Source organism: Salmo salar, chromosome ssa09 (genome assembly GCF_905237065.1).
Source record: "Salmo salar chromosome ssa09, Ssal_v3.1, whole genome shotgun sequence".
Lineage (NCBI taxonomy): Eukaryota > Metazoa > Chordata > Actinopteri > Salmoniformes > Salmonidae > Salmo > Salmo salar.
The window spans coordinates 93,824,115-93,845,568 of record NC_059450.1 but is presented as its reverse complement, the minus strand read 5'-3'; the positions used below and the strand labels follow the sequence as shown (position 1 = coordinate 93,845,568).

General features: G+C 42.8%; 2 protein-coding genes across 5 annotated transcripts in view; one reads left to right on the top strand and one right to left on the bottom strand.

The window, feature by feature from the left end:
* The window catches only part of anxa6 (annexin A6), a 37,996-nt gene extending 19,375 nt beyond the window's left edge, over window positions 1–18,621 (top strand). For 2 of the 3 annotated variants that reach the window (XM_014213299.2, NM_001139751.1), the window contains 11 exon segments: window positions 91–172; window positions 332–426; window positions 651–764; window positions 5,861–5,951; window positions 7,976–8,055; window positions 8,148–8,201; window positions 8,284–8,377; window positions 10,818–10,913; window positions 11,083–11,141; window positions 12,979–13,101; window positions 17,935–18,621. In XM_014213299.2, the coding sequence (XP_014068774.1) occupies window positions 91–172; window positions 332–426; window positions 651–764; window positions 5,861–5,951; window positions 7,976–8,055; window positions 8,148–8,201; window positions 8,284–8,377; window positions 10,818–10,913; window positions 11,083–11,141; window positions 12,979–13,101; window positions 17,935–17,994 (948 nt within the window). In that variant the 3' untranslated portion in view covers window positions 17,995–18,621. 3 annotated transcript variants of the gene reach the window in all.
* Window positions 1–21,454, bottom strand: part of LOC106612296 (cationic amino acid transporter 2) — an 87,547-nt gene that overhangs the window by 56,595 nt on the left and 9,498 nt on the right. The window lies entirely within an intron of this gene.

Here is a 21,454-nt window from a genome sequence, read left to right as displayed (position 1 = left end):
GGTTATGCAATAACGGCTTTGCCTTTACTGTGTGTGTGTGTTAACTATATCTGATTTGTCCCCTGCCCCCTCTCATCCTCTCTTCTTCAGCTCAGACCAACCATCCGTCCTGCCAGTGATTTTGACCCGGCTGATGATGCTCAGAACCTGAGGAAAGCCATGAAAGGCTTTGGTACATTGCCTCCCATGGAAAACACATCGCCTTCACTCTAACTATGTTAATGACATTGTTGTAACTGGTTCATACATCATATGATATTGTATGAAAGAGATATATGGAAGTGTTTGATAAAACAGGTATTTATAACCATTGATCCTGTCATGTCTTCAGGCACAGATGAAGACGTCATCATTGACATTGTGGCTAACAGAAGCAACGAGCAGAGACAGGAGATCAGACAGGCCTTTAAGTCCATCCTCGGCAGGGTAAGACAGACATCCCCAACACTCACATAGTAGCGCTTTACATTGTAATGTGAAACCCACCGCATCCAAAACTCAATATGTTTGCTGGAATGTGATGACATCATTCCAGTGAGTGGGTGATGCACAGCAGCCATTTTGTGCCAGTAGTTCCACACATGGGCTACAGATGAACACAAGATCAGATGGTCATCTGTTCTGTGTGTTAACTATGACCTCTCCTATAGGACCTGATGAAGGATCTGAAGTCTGAACTCTCTAAGAACCTGGAGAGGCTGATTATCGGCCTGATGCTGACGCCTGCTGAGTTTGACGCCAAGATGATGAGGAAAGCGATGGAGGTAGGAGAAGGTGGTGGTCAGTATATCTACAGCGGATTCGTAAAGGATTCAGACACCTTGACTTTTTTCACATTTTGTTATGTTATAGCCTTATTCTAAAATTGATGAAATTACTTTTTTTTCTCCCTCATCAATCTACACACAATACCCCATAATAATAAAGCAAAAACAGATTTTTAGAAATGTTTGCAAATTTATATTTAAAAAAACAACTGAAATATCACATTTACGTAAGTATTCAAACCATTTACTCAGTACTTTGTTGAAGCAACTTTGGCAGCGATTACAGCCTTGAGTCTTCTTGGAGTATGACGGTACAAGCTTGGCACACCTGTATTTGGGAAATTTCTCCCATTCTTCTCTGCAGATCCTCTCAAGCTCTGTCAGGTTGGATGGGGAGCAACACTGCAAAGCTATTTTCTGATCTCTCCAGATATGTTAGATCGAGTGGGCTACTGGCTGGGCTACTCAAGGACATTCAGAGACTTGTCCCAAAGCCACACCTGCGTTGTCTTGGCTGTGTGCTTAGGGTCGTTGTCAGGTTGGAAGATGAACCATCTCCCCAGTCTGAGGTCCTGAGCGCTCTGGAGCAGGTTTTCATCAAGAATCTCTCTGTACTTTGCATCGTTCATCTTTCCCTCGGTCAGGACTAGTCTCCCAGTCCCTGCCAATGAAAAACATCCCCACAGCATGATGCTGCCACCACCATGCTTCACCGCAGGGATGGTGGCAGGTTTCCTCCAGACGTGACACTTGGAATTCAGGCCAAATAATTCAATCTTGGTTTCATCAGACCAGAGAATCTTGTTTTTCATTGTCTGAGAGTCTTTAGGCGCCTTTTGGCAAACTCCAAGCGGACTGTCATGTGCCTTTTACTGAGGAGTGGCTTCCATCTAGCCACTCTACCATAAAGGCCTGATTGGTGGAGTGCTGCAGAGATGGATGTCCTTCTTGAAGGTTCTCCCATCTCCACAGAGGAACTCTGCAGCTCTGTCAGAGTGACCATCGGGTTCTTGGTCACCTCCCTGACCAAGTTTGGCCGGGCGGCCAGCTCAGTTTGGCCGGGCGGCCAGCTCTAGGAAGAGTCTTGGTGGTTCCAAACTTCTTCCATTTAAGAATGATGGAGGCCACTGTGTTCTTGTGCACCTTCAATGCTGCAGACATTTTTTGGTATCCTTCCCGAGATCTGTGCCTCAACACAATCCTGTCTCAGAGCTCTATGGACAATTCCTTCGACCTTATGGCTTGGTTTTTGCTCTGACATGCACTGTCCACTGTGAGACCTTATTTAGACAGGTGTGTGCCTTTCCAAATCATATCCAATCAATTGAATTTACCACAGGTGCACACCAATCAAGTTGTAGAAACATCTCAAGGATGATCAATGGAAGTAGGATGCACCTGAGCTCAATTTCAAGTCTCATAGCAAAGGGTCTGAATACTTATGTAAAAACGGTATTTCTGTTTTTTACAAACATTTCAAAGAATCAAATCAAATCGTATTTGTCACATGCGCCGAATACAACAGGTTTAGACCTTACAGTGAAATGCTTACTTACAAGCCCTTAACCAACAATGCAGTTTTAAGAAAATACCCCCCAAAAATTATAATTAGAATAACAAATAATTAAAGGGCAGGAATAAATAACAATAGCAGGTCTACATACAGGGGGTACCGGTACAGAATCAATGTGCGGGGGCCCCCGGTGTCGAGGTAATTGAGGTAATATATACATGTAGGTAGAGTTATTAAAGTGACTATGCATAGATAATAATGGACAGTAGCAGCAGCCTTCCAGAGCAGGGGGGGCAATGCAAATAGTCTGGGTAGCCATTTGACTAGATGTTCAAGAGTCTTTGGGGTAGAAGATATTTAGGAGCCTCTTGGACCTAGACTTGGTGCTCCGGGAACCACGCGGTAGCAGAGAGAGCAGTCTATGACTAGGGTGGCTGGAGTCTTTGACCATTTTTAGGGCCTTCCTCTGACACCACCTGGATGGCAGGAAGCTTGGCCCAGGTGATGTACTGGGTCTGTAGTGCCTTGCAGTCGGAGGCCGAGCAGTTGCCATACCAGGCAGTGATGCAACCAGTCAGGATGCTCTCAAGGGTGCAGCTGTAGAACCTTTTGAGGATCTGAGGACCCATGCCAAATCTTTTCAGTCTCCTGAAGGGGAATAGGTTTTGTCGTGCCCTCTTCACGACTGTCTTGGTGTGCTTGGACCATGTTAGTTTGTTGGTGATGTGGACGCCAAGGAACTTGAAGCTCTCAACCTGCTCCACTACAGCCCCATCGATGAGAATGGGGGCGTGCTCGGTCCTCCTTTTCCTGTAGTCCACAATCATCTCCTTTGTCTTGATCACGTTAAGGGAGAGGTTGTTGTCCTTGCACCACACGGTCAGGTCTCTGACCTCTTCCCTATAGGCTGTCTCATCGTTTTCGGTGATCAGGCCTACCACTGTTGTGCCATCAGCAAACTTAATGATGGTTTTGGAGTGAACAGGGAGTATAGGAGGGGACTGAGCACGCACCCCTGAGAGGCCCCTGTGTTGACGTGTCGGATGTGTTGTTACCTACCCTTACCACCTGGGGGTGGCCCGTCTGGAAGTCCAGGATCCATTTGCAGAGGGAGGTGTTTAGTCCCAGGGTCCTTAGCTTAGTGATGAGCTTTGAGGGCACTATGGTGATGAACGCTGAGCTGTAGTCAATGAATAGCATTCTCACATTGGTGATCGTTTTGTCCCGGTGTGAAAGGGCAGTGTGGAGTGCAATAGAGATTGCATCATCTGTGGATCTATTGGTGCGGTTTGCAAATTAGAGTGGGTCTAGGGTTTCTGGTATAATGGTGTTGATGTGAGCCATGACCAGCCTTTCAAAGGACTTCATGGCTACAGACGTGAGTGCTACAGGTCGCTAGTCATTTAGGCAGGTTACCTTAGTGTTCTTGGGCACAGGGATTATGGTGGTCTGCTTGAAACATGTTGGTATTACAGACTTGGACAGGGAGAGGTTACAAATGTCAGTGAAGACACTTGCCAGTTGGTCAGCGCATGCTCAGAGTACACGTCCTGGTTATCCGTCTGGCCCTGCAGCCTTGTGAATGTTGACCTGTTTAAAGGTCTTACTCACATCGGTTGCGGAGGGCGTGATCACACAGTCGTCCGGAACATCTGATCCTCTCATGCATGTTTCAGTGTTACTGTGGCCCTGCCACATCTGACGAGCGTCAGAGCTGGTGTAGTACGATTCGATCTTAATCCTGTATTGACGCTTTGCCTGTTTGATGGTTCGTCGGAAGGCATAGCGGGATTTCTTATAAGCTTCCGGGTTAGAGTCCCGCTCCTTGTAAGCTGCAGCTCTACCCTTTATCTCAGTGCGGATGTTGCCTGTAATCCATGGATTCTGGTTGGGGTATGTATGTACAGTCACTGTGGGGACAACTTCCTCGATGCACTTATTGATGAAGCTAGTGACTGATGTGGTGTACTCCTCACTGCCATCGTAAGAATCCTGGAACATATTCCAGTCTGTGCTAGCAAACCAGTCCTGTAGTTTAGCATCTGCTTCATCTGACCACTTTTTTATAGACCAAGTCACTGGTGCTTCCCGCTTTAATTTTTGCTTGTAAGCAGGAATCAGGAGGATAGAATTATGTTCAGATTTGCCAAATGCAGGGTGAGGGAGAGCTTTGTACGTGTCTCTTTGTGTGGAGGAAAGGTGGTCTAGAATTTTTTTCCATCTGGTTGCACATTTAACATGCTGATAGAAATGAGGTAAAACTGATTTAAGTTTCCCTGCATTAAAGTCCCCGGCCACTAGGAGCGCCGCCTCTGGATGAGCATTTTCCTGTTTGCTTATGGCGGCATGCAGCTCATTCAGCGCGGTTTTAGTGCCAGCATTGGTCTGTGGTGGTATGTAGACAGTTACTTTCTAGGTAGATAGTGTGGTCTGCAGCTTGTCATGAGATACTCTACCTCAGGCGACCAAAACCTCGGGACTTCCTTAGATATCATGCACCAGCTGTTGTTTACATAAATGCATAGGCCCCCGCCCCGTGCCTTACCAGAGGCTGCTGTTCTATCCTGCCGATAGAGTGTATAACCCCCTAGCTGTATGTTCTTAATGTTGTCATTCAGCCACGACTCGGTGAAACGTAAGATATAGTTTTTAATGTCGATTTGGTAGAATAAACGTGCTTTCAGTTCGTCCCATTTATTTTCCAGCAATTGAACGTTAGCTAGCAGGACGGAAGGCAAGGGCAGGTTAGCCACTCGTCGCATGATGCTCACAAGGCACCCTGATCTCTTTCTGCAAAGTCTCCGTTTCCTTCTCCAGCGAATCACTGGGATCTGGGCCAGGTCGGGTGTCTGTATTATATCTCTCCCGTCCGACTCATTGAAGAATAAGTCTTTGTCCAGTTTGAGGTAAGCAATCGCAGTTCTGATTTCCAGAAGCTCTTTTCGGTCATAAGAGATGGTAGCAGCAACATTATGTACAAAACAAGTTACGAACAACGCGAAAAAATGTATAGCCTATAAGACGGCAGCCTTCCCCTCCGGCACCATCACTAGAATGTTTTTACTTTGCCAATATTGGGTATTGTATGTAGATTGCTGAAGGAAAAAACTATAACGTGGTTTCCGAATGCACTGTAATATTTAGAAATGTATTTACACACTGAATGTTTGTGAAGGTGGTGGATCTCTCAGTATGATACATATCTAGTAGACAAGTCTTAGTATGAGATAACATCTTCTGTTCTGTGTGATACATATTTAGTATGTTTCACAGACAAAGGACAGCCCACAGGTTATTTCTCCAGTGGGTGGATTTATGTGTGAGGCAGATATGACAAACTATGAATCAAAAATGTTCTGACAGCACAGTGTGAGAGTGTGAGAGAGAGAGAGAGAGAGAGAGACAGTGTTGAGCAAGGTAGGCGTTTCCATGTTGACTAAATCCAAAGATTCTAAAAGATATAATCTCAGCATTTAGAAGACATGCAATGGATTTGATGTTCGGCTGCTCAAACAAACCAGAATTACAACACCCCTTTCCTATTCCGGGAGTCACACAAAATGTGTCAATATTTTTCCAGGGGGCGGGGACAGATGAACACGCTCTGATTGAGATCCTGGTAACCAGGAGCAACGAGGAGATCCACGCCATGAACGCTGCCTACCAGGATGGTGAGGCCTAGAGCGCACTTTATAAAAGATTATAATAATAGTCTGTGTTATAAGCTGAAGTTGTTGCCTCTGCCCAGTACCCTGCCTTGAACTTTAGTTACTGTTACTAGCTGGCTACCACCCAGTACCCTGCCCTGAACATTATTTACTGTTACTAGTCGGCCTCCACCCAGTACCCTTACTAGCCGGCCTCCACCCAGTACCCTGCCCTGAACCTTAGTCACTGATACTAGCCAGCTACCAGCCTGTACTCTACCCTTAGGCTTCCCAAAGTCGGTCTGGGCAGCAGTAGTTATATAGGATGAGCCTTGACTAGAATACAGTATATCCATATGAAGTGGGTAACCCTGCTGTGCCCTGCACCTTAGAGGCTGCTGCCCCATGTACATAGTCATGGAACACTGGTCACTTTAATAATGTTTACATGCTGTTTTCTCATTTCATATGTATAAATTGTATTCTAGTCAAGGCTTATCCTATATAACTACTGCTGTACACATTTTCATATACTGTCTATACACACCAGTATATACATACATTATGTACTGTGTATATACAGTACCAGTCAAAAGTTTGGACACATACTCATTCAAGGGTTTTTCTTAATTTTTACTATGGTGTATCGCTGCAGAATGCTGTGGTAGCCATGCTGGTTAAGTGTGCCTTGAATTCTAAATAAATCACAGACAGTGTCATCAGCAAAGCACCCCCACAATATCACACCTCCTCCTCCATGCTTCACGGTGGGAACCACACATGCGGAGATCATCCATTCACCTACTCTGCGTCTCACAAAGACACGGCGGTTGGAACCAAAAATGTCAAATTTGGACTCATCAGACCAAAGGACAGATTTTCATCGTTCTAATGTCCATTGTTTGTGTTTCTTGGCCCAATCAAGTCTCTTCTTATTATTGGTGTCCTTTAGTAGTTGTTTCTTTGCAGCAATTTGACCATGAAGGCCTGATTCACGCAGTCTCCTTGATGTTGAGATGTGTCTGTTACTTGAACTCTGTGAAGCATTTATTTGGGCTGGTAATTCTAATGAACTTATCCTCTGCAGCAGAGGTAACTCTGGGTCTTTCTTTCCTGTGGCGGTCCTCATGAGAGCCAGTTTCATCATAGTGCTTAATGGTATTTGCAGATGCACTTTTCCGTATTGACTGACCTTCCTGTCTTAAATTAATGATGGATTGTCGTTTCTCTTTGCTTATTTGAGCTGTTCTTGCCCTAATATGGACTTGGTTTTTTACCAAATAGGGCTATCTTCTGTATACCACCCCTACCTTGTCACAACAGAGATGACTGGCACAAACGCATTTAGAAGGAAAGATATTCCACAAATTAATTTTATACAAGGCACACCTGTTGATTGAAATGCATTCGAGGTGACAACCTCATGAAGTTGGTTGAGAGAATGTCAAGTGTGCAAAGCTGTCATCAAGGCAAAGGGTGGCTACTTTGAAGAATCTCAAATATAAAATATATTTTTTTTTGGTTACTACATGATTCCATATCTGTTATTTCATAGTTTTGATGTCTTCACTATTATTCTACAATGTAGAAAATAGTAAAAATAAAGAAAAACCCTTGAATGAGTAGGTGTGTCCAAACTTTTGACTGGTACTATTTATGCATATAGCAATTATTGTTACCATGATATTTGTATTGCGGACTCTGACATCGCTCGTTCTGATATTTCTTAATTTCTTAATTTTTATTTGTTGCGGTATTTGTGTGTATTTTGTTGTATTGTTAAGTAATACTGCACTGTTGGAGCTAGAAACATCAGCATTTCTCTGCACCTGCGATAACATCTGCATAATATGTGTACACAATTAATACAATTTGATTTGATTTGCTCTTTGAACTGTGGTACCTATTGTTGCCTTTAGGGGGAGCCAGTTGTTCTAGTAGCTGCTACTAAACCATAACACACTAAAGCATTAACAGGTATTGTAGCTATAAACACCTATGATGCATGAATAATAACCATGTGTTAACCTCGGTCTGATGTCTTGCAGGCTATAAGAAGAGCATGGAGGAAGCGATCCAGTCGGACACCTCAGGACGCTTCAGTCAGATCCTCACATCGCTGGTGCAGGTAATGTTTATTGCCTCAGTCCATATAATTCTATAGGAATGAGTGAGTTCTATTCCACATAGCAATACCTGTCATGCTCTTCCTCCCCCCAGGGGGCGAGAGAGCAGGGTCCAGCCGACTGGGACAGAGCATTGGTGGACGCCCAGGTGAGTACATCATGCAACATGACTCTCGCTTGTTTGATTTTCAATGGGGTTCATTGTGGAATATTGTTGATGCTCTTTTCAGGAACTGGCCGATGCCTGTAACGAAGACTCTGACGACATGGAGATTAAGTTCATGAGTATCCTCTGTACCAGGAGCTTCCCACATCTCAGGAGAGGTACCAGAGAAACACTGTTTATCTCTACTGACCACATCTCAGGAGAGGTACCAGAGAAACACTGTATATCACTACTGACCACATCTCAGGGAGGTACCAGAGAAACACTGTTTATCACTACTGACCACATCTCAGGGAGGTACCAGAGAAACACTGTTTATCACTACTGACCACATCTCAGGGAGGTACCAGAGAAACACTGTTTATCACTACTGACCACATCTCAGGAGAGGTACCAGAGAAACACTGTTTATCTCTACTGACCACATCTCAGGGAGGTACCAGAGAAACACTGTTTATCACTACTGACCACATGTCAGGGAGGTACCAGAGAAACACTGTTGTATCACTACTGACCACATGTCAGGGAGGTACCAGAGAAACACTGTTTATCACTACTGACCACATCTCAGGGAGGTACCAGAGAAACACTGTTGTATCACTACTGACCACATGTCAGGGAGGTACCAGAGAAACACTGTTTATCTCTACTGACCACATCTCAGGGAGGTACCAGAGAAACACTGTTTATCACTACTGACCACATCTCAGGAGAGGTACCAGAGAAACACTGTTTATCTCTACTGACCACATCTCAGGGAGGTACCAGAGAAACACTGTTTATCACTACTGACCACATCTCAGGAGAGGTACCAGAGAAACACTGTTTATCACTACTGACCACATCTCAGGAGAGGTACCAGAGAAACACTGTTTATCACTACTGACCACATCTCAGGAGAGGTACCAGAGAAACACTGTTTATCACTACTGACCACATGTCAGGGAGGTACCAGAGAAACACTGTTTATCACTACTGACCACATGTCAGGGAGGTACCAGAGAAACACTGTTTATCTCTACTGACCACATCTCAGGAGAGGTACCAGAGAAACACTGTTTATCACTACTGACCACATGTCAGGGAGGTACCAGAGAAACACTGTTTATCACTACTGACCACATCTCAGGGAGGTACCAGAGAAACACTGTTTATCTCTACTGACCACATCTCAGGGAGGTACCAGAGAAACACTGTTTATCACTACTGACCACATGTCAGGGAGGTACCAGAGAAACACTGTTTATCACTACTGACCACATGTCAGGGAGGGACCAGAGAAACACTGTTGTATCACTACTGACCACATCTCAGGGAGGTACCAGAGAAACACTGTTTATCACTACTGACCACATGTCAGGGAGGTACCAGAGAAACACTGTTGTATCACTACTGACCACATGTCAGGGAGGTACCAGAGAAACACTGTTTATCACTACTGACCACATGTCAGGGAGGTACCAGAGAAACACTGTTTATCACTACTGACCACATCTCAGGGAGGTACCAGAGAAACACTGTTGTATCACTACTGACCACATGTCAGGGAGGTACCAGAGAAACACTGTTTATCTCTACTGACCACATCTCAGGGAGGTACCAGAGAAACACTGTTTATCACTACTGACCACATCTCAGGAGAGGTACCAGAGAAACACTGTTTATCTCTACTGACCACATCTCAGGGAGGTACCAGAGAAACACTGTTTATCACTACTGACCACATCTCAGGAGAGGTACCAGAGAAACACTGTTTATCACTACTGACCACATCTCAGGAGAGGTACCAGAGAAACACTGTTTATCACTACTGACCACATCTCAGGAGAGGTACCAGAGAAACACTGTTTATCACTACTGACCACATGTCAGGGAGGTACCAGAGAAACACTGTTTATCACTACTGACCACATGTCAGGGAGGTACCAGAGAAACACTGTTTATCTCTACTGACCACATCTCAGGAGAGGTACCAGAGAAACACTGTTTATCACTACTGACCACATCTCAGGAGAGGTACCAGAGAAACACTGTTTATCACTACTGACCACATGTCAGGGAGGTACCAGAGAAACACTGTTTATCACTACTGACCACATGTCAGGGAGGTACCAGAGAAACACTGTTTATCACTACTGACCACATCTCAGGGAGGTACCAGAGAAACACTGTTTATCTCTACTGACCACATCTCAGGGAGGTACCAGAGAAACACTGTTTATCACTACTGACCACATCTCAGGAGAGGTACCAGAGAAACACTGTTTATCACTACTGACCACATCTCAGGGAGGTACCAGAGAAACACTGTTTATCTCTACTGACCACATCTCAGGAGAGGTACCAGAGAAACACTGTTTATCACTACTGACCACATCTCAGGGACGTACCAGAGAAACACTGTTTATCACTACTGACCACATCTCAGGGAGGTACCAGAGAAACACTGTTTATCACTACTGACCACATCTCAGGAGAGGTACCAGAGAAACACTGTTGTATCACTAATGCAATATTAGATTGATATTATTGGACATACAAGCCTTGATATCTGGCTTTTACGATCGATGATTGGCATGTAATTTCTTTTTTTTTTAGTGTTCCAAGAGTTTGTCCGATGCAGCAATAAGGACATTGAACAGATCATCAAGAAGGAGATGTCTGGAGACGTGAAACAGGCCATGTATGGCATAGGTAAGGCCTTTGATTGGATGGCTGTGCATAGACTGTTTTTGTAGTTAGGCCCTTGACTCCAGAGTGGAGTATAGGTCATTGAGGCTGTTGACAAATTACATCTTACAGGTTTGGATATTGTAATATTTAGTTTTTTGTTGACCTATCATATCTCTCTTTCTCGTTGCAGTTCGGAGTGTAAAGAACCAGCCTAATTACATTGCTGAGCGCCTGTACAAAGCCATGAAGGTAGGTCTATTTCTGCTGCTTTTAGAAACGGCTCCCATCGCAGTCCAGCCATGTTTCACTGTCCTGTGGATAGCTAGCTAAATCCAGTTTTTACTAGGCTAGCTGTTAGAAAATCCATCCCCTTTAGGCCTGCTAGTACTAAGCACTTCATGTTGTTGTTTCTGTCTACCTGCTAGAGCAGGCTATGTATGTTTTGTGTTTTGTTGTGTTTTGTATTTTGTTTTGTATTGTGTGTTTTGTTTTGTGTTTTGTATTGTGTTTTGTGTTGTGTTGTGTTTTTTATTGTGTGTTTTGTTTTGTGTTTTGTATTGTGTTTTGTGTTGTGTTGTGTTTTTTATTGTGTATTGTGTTGTGTTGTGTATTGTGTTTGTGTTTTGTATTGTGTTTTGTATTGTGTGTGTGGACTGTGAATGCTAGGGATCCAACTACACTGAACTAAAATATAAATGTGTTGGTCCCAGGGATCCAACTACACTGAACTAAAATATAAATGTGTTGGTCCCAGGGATCCAACTACACTGAACTAAAATATAAATGTGTTGGTCCCAGGGATCCAACTACACTGAACTAAAATATAAATGTGTTGGTCCCATGTTTCATGAGCTGAAATAAAAGATCCCAGAAATGTGCCATACACACAAAAATATTATTTCTCTCAAATGTTGTGAAAAAATTTGTTTACATCCCTGTTAGCCTGCATTTCTCCTTTACCAAGATAATCAATCCATCTGACAGGTGTGGCATATCAAGAAGCTGATTAAACAGCATGATCATTAGACGGGTGCACCTGGGGACAATAAAAGGCCACTCTAAAATGTGCAGTTTTGTCAAACAACACAATGCCACAGGTGTCTCAAGTTTTGAGGGAGCGTGCAATTGGCATTCTGACTGCAGGAATGTCCACCAGAGATGCTGCCAGATAATTTAATGTTCATTTCTCTACCATAAGCCACCTCCAATGTCGTTTTAGAGAATTTTGGAGTACATCCAACCAGCCTCACAACCAGACCACGTGTATGGCGTCGTGTGGGTGAGCGGTTTGTTGATGTCAACGTTGTGAACAGAGTGCCCCATTGTGGGGTTATGGTATGGGCAGGCATAAGCTACGATGAACACAATTTCATTTTACCAATAGCAATTTGAATGCACAAAAAGACTGCAATAAGATCCTGAGGCCCATTTCTTTTTTAATGTATCTGTAACCAACAGATGCATATCTGTATTCCCAGTCATGTGAAATCCATAGATTAGGGCCTTATGAAATTATTGTTTTTTTTTGGTTTTTTTTTGGGGTGTGGTTATTTTACCCCCAATCTTGTGTCATCACTGCAACTCCCCAACGGGCTCGGGAGGCGAAGGTCAAGTTATGCGTCCTCCGAAACATGACCCGCCAAACTATGCTTCTTAACACCCGCCCACTTAACCTGGAAGCCAGCTGCACCAATGTGTCGGAGGAAACACTGTTCAACTGACAACAGAGGTCAGCCTGCAGGCGCCCAGCCCGCAAACATGGAGTCACTAGAGCGCAATGAGCCAAGTAAAGCCCCCCCAGCCAAACCCTCCCCTAACCCGGAAGACACCCGGCCAATTGTGCACCGCCCTATGGGACTCCCAATCACGGCCAGTTGTGTGACACAGCCTGGGATCGAACACGGGTCTGTAGTGACACCTCAAGCACTGCGATGCAGTGTCTTAGACCGCTGTGCCACTCGAGAGGCCCTAATGGATTTATCTCAATTGACTGTAGATGAGTAAAATCTTTGAAATTGTTTCATGTTGTATTTTATATTTTGATCAGTATATATGTATAAACATGACATTTCTCTGTCCTCTGCAGTGTATTGGCACAGACGACAGGGCTCTGATCCGCATCATGGTCTCACGCAGTGAAGTCGACCTTTTCAATATCCGCAAAGAGTTCAAGGAGACTCACGACTGTTCTCTCCATGAATTCATCCAGGTAGAAACCATGGTTGTAAGTTTTCATATTCTACATGTCGAGTAACACACTACTGTCTACAGTCTGCTGCACTTTGCATGTCCCTTTACATGCCCCTGTACCCTCGCTCTGTGTGTGTGTGTGTGTGTGTGTGTGTGTGTGTGTGTGTGTGTGTGTGTGTGTGTGTGTGTGTGTGTGTGTGTGTGTGTGTGTGTGTGTGTGTGTGTGTGTGTGTGTGTGTGTGTGTGTGTTTCTGTTGTACTACTGTGCTGCTACACATCCTATTTTCGTCGAGATGGGTGGAACGGAGAACGGTGCTCTATAGCTTCCTGTGTTGGATGGGGCTTGTGGGGCTGCGGCTGCCATACAGCTGTTTAGGAATTTCCCCTGCATGCTCGACTTCCTCTCTGTAGGCCGACACCCGTGATTGGCTAGAAGATGTCGAGGCAGGAAGTGCCCACATCCAGGTCTATACTGGCTCTCACATGTAAAAGACCAGGGTTGTGTACTGAATGGCACCCTGTTCCTCTATGGGCCCTGGTTGAAAGTAGTGCACTATACAGTGGGGGAAAAAAGTATTTGATCCCCTGCTGATTTTGTTCGTTTGCCCACTTACAAAGAAATGATCAGTCTATAATTTTAATGGTAGGTTTATTTGAACAGTGAGAGACAGAATAACAACAACAAAAATCCTGAAAAACGCATGTCAAAAATGTTATAAAATGATTTGCATTTTAATGAGGGAAATAAGTATTTGACCCCTCTGCAAAACATGACTTAGTACTTGGTGGCAAAACCCTTGTTGGCAATCACAGAGGTCAGACGTTTCTTGTAGTTGGCCACCAGGTTTGCACACATCTCAGGAGGGATTTTGTCCCACTCCTCCTTGCAGATCTTCTCCAAGTCATTAAGGTTTCGAGGCTGACGTTTGGCAACTCGAACCTTCAGCTCCCTCCACAGATTTTCTATGGGATTAAGATCTGGAGACTGGCTAGGCCACTCCAGGACCTTAACGTGCTTCTTTTTGAGCCACTCCTTTGTTGCCTTGGCCGTGTGTTTTGGGTCATTGTAATGCTGGAATACCCATCCACGACCCATTTTCAATGCCCTGGCTGAGGGAAGGAGGTTCTCACCCAAGATTTGACAGTACATGGCCCCGTCAAATGATGCGGTGAAGTTGTCCTGTCCCCTTAGCAGAAAAACACCCCCAAAGCATAATGTTTCCACCTCCATGTTTGACTGTGGAGATGGTGTTCTTGGGGTCATAGGCAGCATTCCTCCTCCTCCAAACACGGTGAGTTGAGTTGATGTCAAAGAGCTCCATTTTGGTCTCATCTGACCACAACACTTTCACCAGTTGTCCTCTGAGTCTTTCAGATGTTCATTGGCAAACTTCAGACGGGCATGTATATGTATTCTTGAGCAGGGGGACCTTGCGGGCGCTGCAGGATTTCAGTCCTTCACGGCGTAGTGTGTTACCAGTTGTTTTCTTGGTGACAATGGTCCCAGCTGCCTTGAGATCATTGACAAGAGCCTCCCGTGTAGTTCTTGGCTGATTCCTCACCGTTCTCATGATCATTGCAACCCCACAAGGTGAGATCTTGCATGGAGCTCCAGGCCGAGGGATATTGACAGTTCTTTTGTGTTTCTTCCATTTGCGAATAATCGCACCAAATGTTGTCACCTTCTCACCAAGCTGCTTGGCGATGGTCTTGTAGCCCATTCCAGCCTTTTGTAGGTCTACAATCTTGTCCCTGACATCCTTGGAGAGCTCTTTGGTCTTGGCCATGGTGGAGAGTTTGGAATCTGATTGATTGATTGCTTCTGTGGACAGGTGTCTTTTTTACAGGTAACAAGCTGCGGTAAGGAGCACTCCCTTTAAGAGTGTGCTCCTAATCTCAGCTCGTTACCTGTATAAAAGACACCTGGGAGCCAGAAATCTTTCTGATTGAGAGGGGGTCAAATACTTATTTCCCTCATTAAAATGCAAATCAATTTATAACATTTTTGACATGCGTTTTTCTGGATATTTTTGTTGTTATTCTGTCCCTCACTGTTCAAATAAACCTACCATTAAAATTATAGACTTTTCCTTTCTTTATCAGTGGGCAAACGTACAAAATCAGCAGGGGATCAAATACTTTTTCCCCCCACTGTATAGAACATATAGTAGGGTTCTATTTGGGAGACGTACACCAGTAATAACTTCTGCAGATGAGGGTGGCCCTTAAATAATGTCAATGATATTATCTATGTACCAGAGGAGGATTTAAGAGCTATAATGGAAAGGTGGGGATTGATATATGGATTGGTTGAAAGAGTTGTGAAGTCACATGCTGTAAATACAGTTGTGTCATAAAAATACATTAAAATCTAACTCGATCCGGAGACATTCTTTATTTCTGTCAGCGTAAAGTAAATTGCCGTTTTGCTAATATAATGTATTTCAAAACCAATTTTGAACTTAGATTCTGACAAGTGATAACTTCTTTGCTTTCTATAAATGTCTGTCCACTAACCCTGTGTGTCTCTGTGATGTACTGTATGTGTCTCTGTGATGTACTGTATGTGTCTCTGTGATGTACTGTATGCGTCTCTGTGATGTTCTGTATGTGTCTCTGTGTTAATGTGTCTGTGTGATGTACTGTATGTGTCTGTGTGATGTTCTGTATGTGTCTCTGTGATGTTCTGTATGTGTCTCTGTGTTAATGTGTCTGTGTGATGTACTGTATGTGTCTGTGTGTTAATGTGTCTGTGTGATGTACTGTATGTGTCTCTGTGATGTTCTGTATGTGTCTCTGTGTTAATGTGTCTGTGTGATGTACTGTATGTGTCTGTGTGATGTACTGTATGTGTCTCTGTGATGTACTGTATGTGTCTCTGTGATGTACTGTATGTGTCTCTGTGATGTTCTGTATGTGTCTCTGTGTTAATGTGTCTGTGTGATGTACTGTATGTGTCTCTGTGATGTTCTGTATGTGTCTCTGTGTTAATGTGTCTGTGTGATGTACTGTATGTGTCTGTTTGTTAATGTGTCTGTGTGATGTACTGTATGTGTCTCTGTGATGTTCTGTATGTGTCTCTGTGTTAATGTGTCTGTGTGATGTTCTGTATGTGTCTCTGTGATGTACTGTATGTGTCTCTGTGATGTTTTGTATGTGTCTCTGTGATGTTCTGTATGTGTCTGTGTGATGTACTGTATGTGTCTCTGTGATGTTCTGTATGTGTCTCTGTGTTAATGTGTCTGTGTGATGTACTGTATGTGTCTCTGTGATGTTCTGTATGTGTCTCTGTGTTAATGTGTCTGTGTGATGTACTGTATGTGTCTGTGTGTTAATGTGTCTGTGTGATGTACTGTATGTGTCTCTGTGATGTTCTGTATGTGTCTCTGTGTTAATGTGTCTGTGTGATGTACTGTATGTGTCTGTGTGATGTACTGTATGTGTCTCTGTGTTAATGTGTCTCTGTGATGTTCTGTATGTGTCTCTGTGATGTTCTGTATGTGTCTCTGTGATGTACTGTATGTGTCTCTGTGATGTTCTGTATGTGTCTCTGTGTTAATGTGTCTCTGTGATGTACTGTATGTGTCTCTGTGATGTACTGTATGTGTCTCTGTGTTAATGTGTCTGTGTGATGTACTGTATGTGTCTCTGTGTTAATGTGTCTCTGTGATGTACTGTATGTGTCTCTGTGTTAATGTGTCTCTGTGATGTTCTGTATGTGTCTCTGTGTTAATGTGTCTGTGTGATGTACTGTATGTGTCTCTGTGTTAATGTGTCTCTGTGATGTACTGTATGTGTCTCTGTGTTAATGTGTCTCTGTGATGTTCTGTATGTGTCTCTGTGTTAATGTGTCTCTGTGATGTACTGTATGTGTCTCTGTGATGTACTGTATGTGTCTCTGTGTTAATGTGTCTCTGTGATGTTCTGTATGTGTCTCTGTGATGTACTGTATGTGTCTCTGTGTTAATGTGTCTGTGTGATGTTCTGTATGTGTCTCTGTGATGTACTGTATGTGTCTCTGTGTTAATGTGTCTCTGTGATGTTCTGTATGTGTCTCTGTGATGTACTGTATGTGTCTCTGTGTTAATGTGTCTCTGTGATGTACTGTATGTGTCTCTGTGTTAATGTGTCTGTGTGATCTACTGTATGTGTCTCTGTGATGTTATTGAGTTGACCATGCTTTTACTGTGGGAGCTGTTCATATACCTAACTGATTACCCCGCTCTGAATAACTTAGAATATTTATATAGCTATATAATATATGATAGAATTAACCAATAAGGCCCGAGGGGATGTGGTATATGGACAATATACCACGGCTAAGGGCTGTTCTTTAGCATGACGCAATGAGGAGTGCCTGGATACAGCCCTTAGCCGTGGTATATCGGCCATATATCACAAACCCCCGAGGTGTCTTATTGCTATTATAAACTGGTTACCAATGTAATTATAAGAGTAAAAACAACCCAGTTTATAACTTAGATTATATCACATATTATATAACTTAGATTATAACCTGTGTGGTTCGAACCCTGAATGCTGATTGGCTGACAGCCGGTATATATATATATATATACCACGGCTCGTCGGGTCTAAGAACAGCCGTTAGCCATGGCATATTGGCCATATACCACACCCCCTCAGGCCTTATTGTTTAATTATATGATATAATAACATATACTGTATAAACACTCAGTAAAAGAGACCCTAAATACTTCTTCCTCTCCTTGTGTGTTGAATTTTGTGTTCAAAATTTGTATGCATCCCAAATGGTCCCCTATTATTATACAGTGCCATTTGGGATGGAGTCTGTTTTAGTAAGTTCCTAAAAAGCTGCTGCTTCCTCTCTCAGGGTGATACCTCAGGGGACTACCGTAAGACCCTGCTGATGCTGTGTGGAGGACAAGACTAGAACCAGAACCACCCAGCAGGCTTCCAGAAGGCTCCAGAACACCAGTGGAGCTTCTGGAACACTCTAGAACACCAACTGAAGCTGTCAATCTACCGGTCAACTGTGCTGTGCATACATCCACATTGAACCCAGTGGGGATAGTCAGTCTGCTCTGTTTGTCCCTCACCGCTGCCACTCCTCTGCCAAAGTGACCTATGACCTCAACAACCTCCCCACAGAGTCTCTGCTCCTTTCTTCTTTCCTAGCTTCCTTGATGTAATCACAGATCTAAATTGGTTCAAGTGATGTTCGGGTGGTAACCTTGCTATGCTTACACCTATCCATAACTAATGATGCATTTTTAAAGTATTGGAACATTGGAGCTCTGTGCTGCCACCTCTGTGTAAGTCTTTTTCATGTCAAATGTTTCTTTTTCTTTTCTTTTTTTTTTTTTACAGAACCCCTGTAGTGTTAGTGGTATTTACATTGAAAGTGAGAGATAGGAAACTGCTTGGCTAAGTCTCTAACTGTCAACCTATTGAGGGCTTTGAAGTGTTTGTATGGCGCTTCTACAATGCAATAGGTCATTACTGTATGGTTTTAGGAACGTTACATTGTGTCTCCTCAAAATAAAAGGAATGTGTCGTAGTACTGTATTCTGTTGGCATTTATTTTTTGAAGACAGATTTGAATGACAAGATATGACCTATATTATGATAAATGCATATAAAATGCATACATTTTAAAACTGGATTGAATAAATTTCAACCAAATTGCTCTTAGGTCTACATTTCTGTGTAATATGCACTAATGACAGGGTAATGACTCATTTGGACTGAGATCATGTTACGGTAATGTCCTGTGTTGATTTCTTCTGATAGTGCTCCACATACAGCAGGACCAGGGTTAAGGCCGTGTCAATATCTCTACGTACCAGAATGGCACCTTATCCCTAATATAGTGCACTGCTTTTGAGCAGAACCCTATGAGCCCTGGTCAAAAGCAGTGCACCATATAGGGAATAGAATGCTATTTGGACCGTGTCACTGTGGTTCACTATGTTTAGCTACCTGGGTAGCTTCTGGGTGCCGTTCAGTGATTAAATATTGATGTTGGCAGAGGGGCACTGGGCCAGAGCTTTAGAATCAGGAAACTCCCTGTTTACATCCTGAATGGCTCCCTATTCCCTACACATAGTGCACTACTTTTAACCAGAGCCCTATGGGTCCAGGTCAAAAGTAGTATACTATTTAGGGAATAGCAAATGGTACTCTATTCGGAATAGGCTACTATTTTGGACATGACACTGTATAATTCATTCACTGCCTCTCCCACTCACTGAACCAACAATACATAGAAGTTTTCCAATCTTAAAAAACACAGTATGTTATGGTCTTCTTCATAGTTAATGTAATCGCTTATTTTAATCACATCCATTACTCTTTATTTCACTGAACAGAACATTATGAACACCTGCTTTTTCCATGACAGACTGATCAGAACTATGCATAGACACTGAGTGTACAAAACATTATGAACACCTGCTCTTTCCATGACAGATTGATCAGAACTATGCATAGACACTGAGTGTACAAAACATTATGAACACCTGCTCTTTCCAAGACAGATTGATCAGAACTATGCATAGACACTGAGTGTACAAAACATTATGAACACCTGCTCTTTCCATGACAGACTGATGAGGTGAAAGCTATGATCTCTTATTAATGTCACTTTTTAAATCCACTTCAATCAGTGTAGATGAAACAGAGGAGACAGGTTGACTGGGCAAGACAAAATATTTAAGTGCCTTTGAACTGGGCATGGTAGTACTGGGAGGGGGGGTTAATAGACGAGGAAAAAGAGGTTTGAAAGACGAGATTATCCCCTCAATACAAATGTCATGGATATATTGGAACTAGTGGATATATGGAGGCTTAAATATACTGAGCTAGTGAGATATACATGGAGGAGGTTTAATATCCTGACCTAGTGAGATATACATGGAGGAGGTTTAATATCCTGACCTAGTGAGATATACATGGAGGAGGTTTAATATCCTGACCTAGTGAGATATACATGGAGGAGGTTAAATATCCTGACCTAGTGAGATATACATGGAGGAGGTTTAATATCCTGACCTAGTGAGATATACATGGAGGAGGTTTAATATCCTGAACTAGTGAGATATACATGGAGGAGGTTTAATATCCTGACCTAGTGAGATATACATGGAGGAGGTTTAATATCCTGAACTAGTGAGATATACATGGAGGAGGTTTAATATCCTGACCTAGTGAGATATACACAGAGGTTTAATATCCTGACCTAGTGAGATATACATGGAGGAGGTTTAATATCCTGACCTAGTGAGATATACATGGAGGAGGTTTAATATCCTGACCTAGTGAGATATACATGGAGGGGGTTTAATATCCTGAACTAGTGAGATATGCATGGAGGAGGTTTAATATCCTGACCTAGTGAGATATACATGGAGGATGTTTAATATCCTGACCTAGTGAGATATACATGGAGGAGGTTTAATATCCTGAACTAGTGAGATATATATGGAGGAGGTTTAATATCCTGACCTAGTGAGATATGCATGGAGGAGGTTTAATATCCTGACCTAGTGAGATATGCATGGAGGAGGTTTAATATCCTGACCTAGTGAGATATGCATGGAGGAGGTTTAATATCCTGACCTAGTGAGATATGCATGGAGGAGGTTTAATATCCTGAACTAGTGAGATATACATGGAGGAGGTTTAATATTCTGAACTAGTGAGATATATATGGAGGAGGTTTAATATCCTGACCTAGTGAGATATACGAAGCTCAATCAAGCTAGTCGTCTTGACTACTTTCCTATTTCATTCTCTCTGGCACCAAAAGTTTTAAAAAGTGTTGATCGGGGACAGAATGCGGTCGGAATGCGGTCAGACCGTCACATAATTGGTATATACATTACTCTTACAGAATTTCCGCAAGGGCGAGGATCTTGGAAATGTATTCAAAGCCTACTGGATGACAAAACCTTTTTTTAATCAAGACAGAATAATTCATAACTGACTTTTTCCTACATAACATAGGTACAACAGATCCCCTTATTGTAAGGAACACTCATCTTTAAAATTCAATTCAATTCAACACTCATCTTTAAAACAAAACAATTTAGGTCAAAAGAACTCAGTCCAGATATATAGCAACAAAACTGTAACATAGAGGTTCAGAATAACTTTAGAGCAAAAACAAAAAGATCTGGAGGAACTTATTCAAAAAAGATCAAGTGTAATATATTATAAAAATAAAGCAAACTGGATGGAAAATGGGAAAAAAAATGCACCAAATGATGTTTGGATCTTCCAACATAGAAATGCTAACAAACATAATTTACAGAAACTCATCCATGATTTACCAAACAATATTTTGAAAGAGGAAGCAAAGTACTTTAAGCATATGTTTTAATTTCAGTCTC